The 7,054-nt window shown below is 45.3% G+C and overlaps 4 protein-coding genes across 4 annotated transcripts; 2 read left to right on the forward strand and 2 right to left on the reverse strand.

Annotated features, from left to right (window-relative positions):
• Nucleotides 1-667: 667 nt before the first annotated feature.
• Nucleotides 668-1,095, forward strand: PHALS_07813 (uncharacterized protein; the record flags this gene model as incomplete). The annotated part of the gene is made up of 3 exons (XM_024721348.1): nt 668-699; nt 744-822; nt 907-1,095. 3 exons carry the CDS (start codon nt 668-670, stop codon nt 1,093-1,095), a joined length of 300 nt encoding a protein of 99 aa, XP_024586455.1.
• A 506-nt stretch (nt 1,096-1,601) lies between these two features.
• PHALS_07814 (uncharacterized protein) lies at nt 1,602-1,839 on the forward strand (the record flags this gene model as incomplete). Its single annotated transcript, XM_024721349.1, has 2 exons — nt 1,602-1,640; nt 1,702-1,839. The coding sequence occupies 2 exons, from the start codon at nt 1,602-1,604 to the stop codon at nt 1,837-1,839; spliced, it is 177 nt and encodes a 58-aa protein (XP_024586456.1).
• An 842-nt stretch (nt 1,840-2,681) lies between these two features.
• On the reverse strand, nt 2,682-3,134 carry PHALS_07815 (uncharacterized protein; the record flags this gene model as incomplete). The annotated part of the gene is made up of 1 exon (XM_024721350.1): nt 2,682-3,134. The coding sequence occupies one exon, from the start codon at nt 3,132-3,134 to the stop codon at nt 2,682-2,684; it is 453 nt and encodes a 150-aa protein (XP_024586457.1).
• Nucleotides 3,135-3,221: 87 nt separating this feature from the next.
• PHALS_07816 (breast cancer type 2 susceptibility) lies at nt 3,222-6,914 on the reverse strand (the record flags this gene model as incomplete). Its single annotated transcript, XM_024721351.1, has 1 exon — nt 3,222-6,914. One exon carries the CDS (start codon nt 6,912-6,914, stop codon nt 3,222-3,224), a length of 3,693 nt encoding a protein of 1,230 aa, XP_024586458.1.
• Between the last annotated feature and the right edge of the window lie 140 nt (nt 6,915-7,054).

Below are 7,054 nucleotides of genomic sequence, written 5' to 3' on the forward strand. Positions count from 1 at the left end.
GTGCCGGTAGTCCATACACATGGATCTTATAATTGTTGCTTCAAAAAAATCGCGCAGAGAATACCGGCATCATGATTTTTGTGGGCCGTATGAGCAAGATGACTCATCTTGGTGCTGTCAGCTGTAATGTGAAGGGGAGGGACACGGCTCAGGTTTCCGTCAACAAAGTGTTACAACATGGTTTATTGACAGCCTTTATGTCGGAAAGAGATCGGTGCACCATTACAAAGTTTTAAAATATCATTATTCAAGGCGCTCAACATCGGATTGAGAATAACAACCACTTACAAACAGCAACCAGATGGACAGCCGCGAGCGTAAATTGCGTTGTAGAAAAAAATCCCTCGAGGAAATTGCACGGAGAGACCGCAATACTGGTGTGAGTTGATCCCACTATCTAAGTTTCTGATTCATACCCTACAGGCTACACTCTGTATTACATAAATTGTTTGGTAAACCCCGGAATCATATGACGCCGCCACCAAAAGGCTCCGACCTTAGAAGGAGAAGAGCTGTCGGTCAAACTATAGTTGCTGATATCATCCGGGCTTCATCAATTTGAGATAAACTTTGCGGTTCGTCGGAAGCTCGTCAATTGTATGCCTTGTGTAGTTTGCTTTCATACCAAGTGGGTGTACAAAAAGAAGCGAACGGGCACTGGAAAAAAATGAGCGGTACAAACTCGACTGGTTGCCTGCGGTAATGAAAAAAAGATCGTCGTTAATTTTTTCTTGTGTTTGCAGCTGTGATCACAATAACTGGTGTCAAGTTCATCTTCGTCATATATGGAGTGTTCCTGCCAGATATTACGGATGCGTGCTTGTACTTCAAGGCTGACAGCGATAGGATGAGGGTTGTCGGAGTATACGTGGACGACTTACTAGTGACTGGTACAAACGACAGCAGAGTTTCTTTACTAACATGGCTGTGCTGGAGCTCATGGACCTCGGCGTTGCCAGCAATTTTATGGGAATTCGCGTGCAGTACGATGAGCTCAATGGCTACAAGTCTGACCAAGAAGTTGCTATTATGGAGGTGCTTATCAAGTTCGAGTTGGACAACTCGAATCCAGTGCGCGAACTGATCGGGGGATAGGTTCTGGTAAAGGCTAATATGATCAAGCTACTTTCGCATACGACGAAGAAGACAGCATCGATGGACTGACGGTTACTAGTTTTCAATCACTATTGGGGAGTTTGCTGTGGATCGCGAAATGCACGCGCCCGGACATCATGTTCGCTGTACATTGTGCTACACGTCGAACGCATGCGCCAACGATGGCGGACTGGAAGATCGCTAAGCGTTTCTCTCGGTATCTTAGCGACACCCGTTTGCACAAACTCTGTAAGTCAGGTGATGGCAAGGCCCAGAACCTGCCGCTGCGGCTGCGCTCATAAACTGACGCTGGCTTTGCGGCTGACAAGGACGACAGGAAGTCTGTGAGTGCTGCGGTCGTCTTAGTGAACGGTATGACGGGATCATGCGGTGCAAGAAGCAGACTTCTGAGGTACTATAGACAACCGAGACGGACGCGACGGTCACAAAAGCTACTCGGACTGAAAGTGCTACTGGGCGAACTGGAAATCGCTATCAAATTGCCTATGGACATGCTGATGGACAATCCAGCCACAATCGTGCAAGTGAGAGCGAAACGAGCTCGGCCAAGGCGAAGCACGTGACATCAAGCTCAAATTCATCCAGGACTTTGCAAAGAAGGGTGTAATTGTGCCAAAGTATGTTGCTAGGGTTGAATCGCTCGCGGACCTGCTGACGAAGTCGCTGCCGGCATCACGAATGAAGGAGCTACGAGAAAAGGTCGGACTCGTCGACATCGAGTGATTCAGAAACCCCGAGCTCTACGGAGGAGGGTTGGATATTAGTGGAAAAGCCAGCATACGTGCAAGTGACCGGAAGCCAGACCCCCGTGGGCACTTTGCGGATGCGTCGAGTCGACAATGTTGAAGGTACGGTTTTGACTAGGTTTTGCTTTTTGAGACCAATCGAATGAGGCGTAGACATTAGGACAAATCAGATCAGGCGTAGGCGTGTGCCTTTGGGACCGCGTGTCTTTGCGGTTAACGTGTAGTGTGCATGTAGAATACAGCTAAAGTTCCTTACATATATTTCTCACTTTCACTTCTACCTTCTTCGGCTCAAGTACCCGACCAATAAGATCATAGATCTCGAGAGCAAAGATGACAAAGTTCTGTCAAGCACTATAGACCCGCTTTAAACAGAGCAATAGCACGGCCGCAAGCAAAGGTCCGAGCACGAGAATGGGCCCTTGATAGACAAAACATTCCTCAACCTAGGCAATATTTTGCGCATCCTTGCACCACTTTGTCAGGCTTACCGCAGACGCTCCATATTCTGAGTTTTCCACCATGAGAAATGATGGATGTACGTCCAATTACTTACAGTCGGATAGCATATGACCTTTTTGTGTGAGAGTTTTAAGCTTTGCTCTTAGTCCAAAGGTAAGAGCTCGAAAACCATAACAATGTACGTACTCGTGTTTATCGCCTAATCTAAAATTTTATGTTGCATACATACATAAGATGTATTTTAAGCAATTGACTAACTAAATTTAATGCGATAATAAAACTTACTTTAAATTTCGCATGCAGACACATCAGCCGAAAGTTAATCTTAGACTACGTTGCTTTCTTTGCTGCGCCACTTTACCTGCTCCTCGGTAGTTTACCAGCAAAGCTATAGCCTTTAGTAACTTGAACAATCTCACGTGCAATCTTCTTTTCTTCTTTAAGCTGCATCATTTTTTCTCTCTGATGAGCGTCGCAAAGTGCGTCGTGACGCCTCAATTGCACACGACGACGTAGCTCTTCCTCCTCGCGCTGCTTCTTTCTCTCTGCTTCCTCGGCTAATTTGAACTCTTGGTCGATAATAAACAACTTTGACTTCTGCTTGTCTAGATCAACAATTCGACCGCATTGATCAATGAGACCAAGCTCATTCAAATGGCTTTGAAGTGGACGACTTTCAAAGTGGTGGCGCAAATTCCGGTCCAACAGCGCGTTGTAATATGGAAGGCGATCCTGATGTACGCCAGACAGGTTAAAGCCGTTTTCGCGTCGGCGAAGATACTCATCTTTCCTTTTTTTTGCCTTCGCCATCCTCTGCTCTCTCTCTTTTGCCCTCCCGACCAAAGCGGAAATGTCATTTCATTCTAACTTGTAGAAAGATTATTTCAAGCGCAACGATCACGATCCTAAATGAGATGCTGTAACCGTCGTCGCGATCCAATACTCAGCGTGTAAACGCTGCCATGGTCTCCAGCTATTGACTAGCCATTCGTTTTTGACCTGATGGACTTCAAAACAGAAGGTGTAGTCACCGTGATGCTTCTTGTGACTACACAGCATTTGTTGAACATTTTGTAAGACGGTTATGTTTTTTGTGGTGTTTCCATTCGTCCCCTCTGATACAGCGGCTTGTTTAAGCAAAGACTGCAAAGCTAGCATCACTTCCTGGGTCAAATACAATGTCCGAAACGATACTCCACTTGAGCCCACGCTTACATACGCAATGAATTCTACGCTACGCGAAAACATAGGGCGTGTAGGTCCATACAATGGGATTATTCTGACAACTTTTACGTCCCACCACATCTGGAAAGCAGACGAATCAGAAAATCTTTTCTGTTCAACTGCAGCAGTTGTGTCTCCTTCATGAGCTAGTAATTCTTGCGTTAATTTTTCTTGTTCAGCTGTCTCTATATGATGCTCGTGACTTTCTTGAGATGAGATACAATTTAATTGCAAAATTGCTCTTTTTACATATTCTCTCAGTTTATCAAGTTCTTCAGAAAAAGTGGCTTGCACTGTACTACCTTGGACGGGATCGTTGCCGACTTCTCGCTGAAGAAGCTGAAAATTATTCCAAAATGATGACTTCTTAGACGGGAAAGAAACAATCTGCGTGCTTTCAACCAAGACGCAGTCTAATACACGTAGTTGTTCATCGTAGTGCGACACCTCTAATCCGCTTAAACATAAAATCGCGCCTTCTTTCCAACAAATCTTGCTTCCCCGACGAAAGTGAATAGATGATGGCGATGAATGCTTCGACTTTTGGTTGCTGCTCTTTGTAGGCATGCTCACTTCCATACCCGTTACACGAATACTCATTAAATGACGACTATGGTCTGTAACAAAGACGTACTCTACATATCGAGATTCGTGGGGTTTCGTCTCAGGGTCAAGCAGCGAGACGTCTGACTTATTTGGTGTCATGGACCTGGACACATCCTGCGTCTCTCGATTGGTCACAAGCACGACACAAACACATATATCAATTTTTGGTCTACTTTCATCGCTGCGGACGTTAGTTTTGTTCTCGAATTCATTTCTGTAGTTCATTGTCGCTTGCTGGACATTCAGACATACTCGATGTTGGTTTTGTCGCGACGTTTCATCGCGAGTTATGTTGTTTAACAAGGAACCGTGATCGTTAATTTCTTCGAAGCCGCTATGCTTTGTCGAACTCAATCGCACAAATGCATTCTGCCCACGTCCACCGTCGACTTTCCAGTTAACTGTCAAGCTGCTAACATAATATTCAGCTCCTTCTCGGAGCCCACCGGAAAGCAAATCGTCAGATGGCCGCCATATCGTCAGAATACCGGTGCCCTGCTCAGGAGAAGAGTGTGTACACTCCACGTCCACTTTAATGAATGGGATTGGCAAAGGCACATTGATCTGGTCACCATTTAAGTAATTGTCGACTCTGCTATCCTCATCGTTCGGAGTGTATGCTTTTTGCATGACGGCCTGTGCATACTCGGATCGAAGTTGAAAGTACAGCGGGAGCTGCTCTTCACAAAGAATTCGTGGCCCTAGCGTCCACTCCTTAGACTGGAGATGAAGGATTGGAGAAATGCGGGTTACTCGAATTCGTACCGATCGAACCATGCCACCACCAATCTCTAGACTTTTTAATGGAATACTTTTAAGCAGTGATATTAGAAGATGTGGCTGTTGCTCACCGCGTCTTGACTCTGTCAGGTTCAAATGATGTAAGTTCTCTACTCCTAAGCGCGTCTCGAATCTTGCACGGCGCGTGCTGTTGCACCGTAATTGCAGGTATGGCCATTGCGTCAAATCCTCTTTTGCTAGCAGAGGATTTCTCCACTCCGATTCACGAACGATAGCACATTCGAGTGGATCAATTCCTTCGGTTGAGTTGTGCAGCGTCGCATTCCAAGTTGCCAGCTTCGTTCCGACGAGGTGAGACTTCGAATGGAGCTTCCATAATACAGCTGCTAGAGGTGCGTCAGGAACAGCGTACACGGAATACCATCCATCCGTAAGAACAAGAGCCATGTTCCAAAAAGCGGGAAGCTCCGGATCTATTGCTTCGACGCTATCGGAACTAAAAGGCAGCACTGCAGCTACGCACAGTACCATACAGTTCGTGGCGCTTGCTTCGCGCTGTAGCATTTTTTTAAGAATAGATCTTTTTGCTTCATTTAAGTCTCGCTGATACCGATATGTAATCTGTTTCATAACCTGATCTTGTGTCAAATAATTTGACAGCAAAAGACGAGGAAACGCTCTCTCCGTAGCAGCCAATTTCCACACAATCCATCTATAGTGATTTAAGAACCATTCGAAGGTCGCATTCATCCTCTCGAGAATATAATTCCCCGCTTTTAGTTTGCGGTACAGCTCACGCGGGCCCAAGAAGGTTGTGGTATCGTAGGCTTCATCTAAAGAGCAATTTAAGCAGCCATCTTGTCCAAAACGAACCCGATGGGCATTTCTGGCTGTAATTAAGCGCAGTACTTGAAATCGAGGTAGTTTAAGGACCCCACTACTGACACACGGATCGTCATGAAGTCTAGTCAAAGCTGCTAGCGAAATCCTCAACAACTTCTTGTAAATAAATGGCTTGGCCTCATTCGCTGTGATTTTCTGCTTCTTGGTTCGTGATGTTGTAGATCGACCAGTTTCATGACAACTTCTGTACTTGCTCGCACTTAATGGTTTGTTAGCAGTTGGTGGATGAAATGGTCTTGATCTCACCAGTTTGAAGCAAGGCTTCATAAAATAAGTGCTGGAGGTTTTCACTCTTCGTTGTTGATGACCACGCTGAGTTTGAGTTATATTCATGTTTAATTGCTTTAAGGTCGTTGACGATCGCGATGTTCGAGATGCTTCGACTGTACCGGTCTTCAGAACTATCAAATTTACTGGATGCATGTTTTCCTTGTCTTGCTTTGAAGGGTCATGCTCTTGATACTTAGTGTTATTGTCGCAACCTAAAGCAGCAAGTTTATTGATCTTCGAGCATTGACGCACCGACCTGTTGTTGATATTCCATCCCTCAAATGTATCCCTCTTTGCAAAAGGGGAGATCTTTAAAGGAAGCAACATTGTTTCTTCGACACGTTCGACATCATTTCCATGTGATTGAGGCTGAATAACACGTTTGCGCTCACCATCCATTTCAACTATTAAAGCAGCGATATGTTCTTTACTACACTTCGTATCTTTGCAATTGCATTGCTTGGATGTCGGTGCAGTCCTAGTGTCGCACCCTTTTGTTGAACTCTTGTTGGCCAAACTTCGTGCACCATTCCCCACTGTTAACGCCAGCTTTACTTCTTTCGAGTTGCACGCACTTTTATTATAATTCGTAGTTGAGGGCAAAGCAGAATCGACTAGGCGATCACAATTACCACTCCCACTTCTTGCGCCAACGTGCATCGCATTATGATCGGAGCCACCACTTGAACCTTCATTCGACACTGGCTTCTTATATGTTTCCGGACTTGCTTGAAAACTGCCAGAATTTGTGCTTTCCACAAGCCCCAAATTTGCACCTTCATCATGACCAGCACTTACGACATTAGCAGTGCTATTCTCACAACCAGCCTTTCCGCTAGCCTGCATGCCTGTGTCACACTGTCGAGAAAAATTGGCCAATTGATTGCTCGATATCGCGGAATCGTTGAGGTCTTCATTCAGCAATTTCTTTTCATACGCATTTAACTTTGTCTTACAAATTGAGACTTGCTTGCCAGATCCTGTGC

This window comes from Plasmopara halstedii (genome assembly GCF_900000015.1).
Source record: "Plasmopara halstedii genome assembly, contig: Scaffold_3120, whole genome shotgun sequence".
NCBI classification, from domain to species: Eukaryota; Oomycota; class Peronosporomycetes; order Peronosporales; family Peronosporaceae; genus Plasmopara; species Plasmopara halstedii.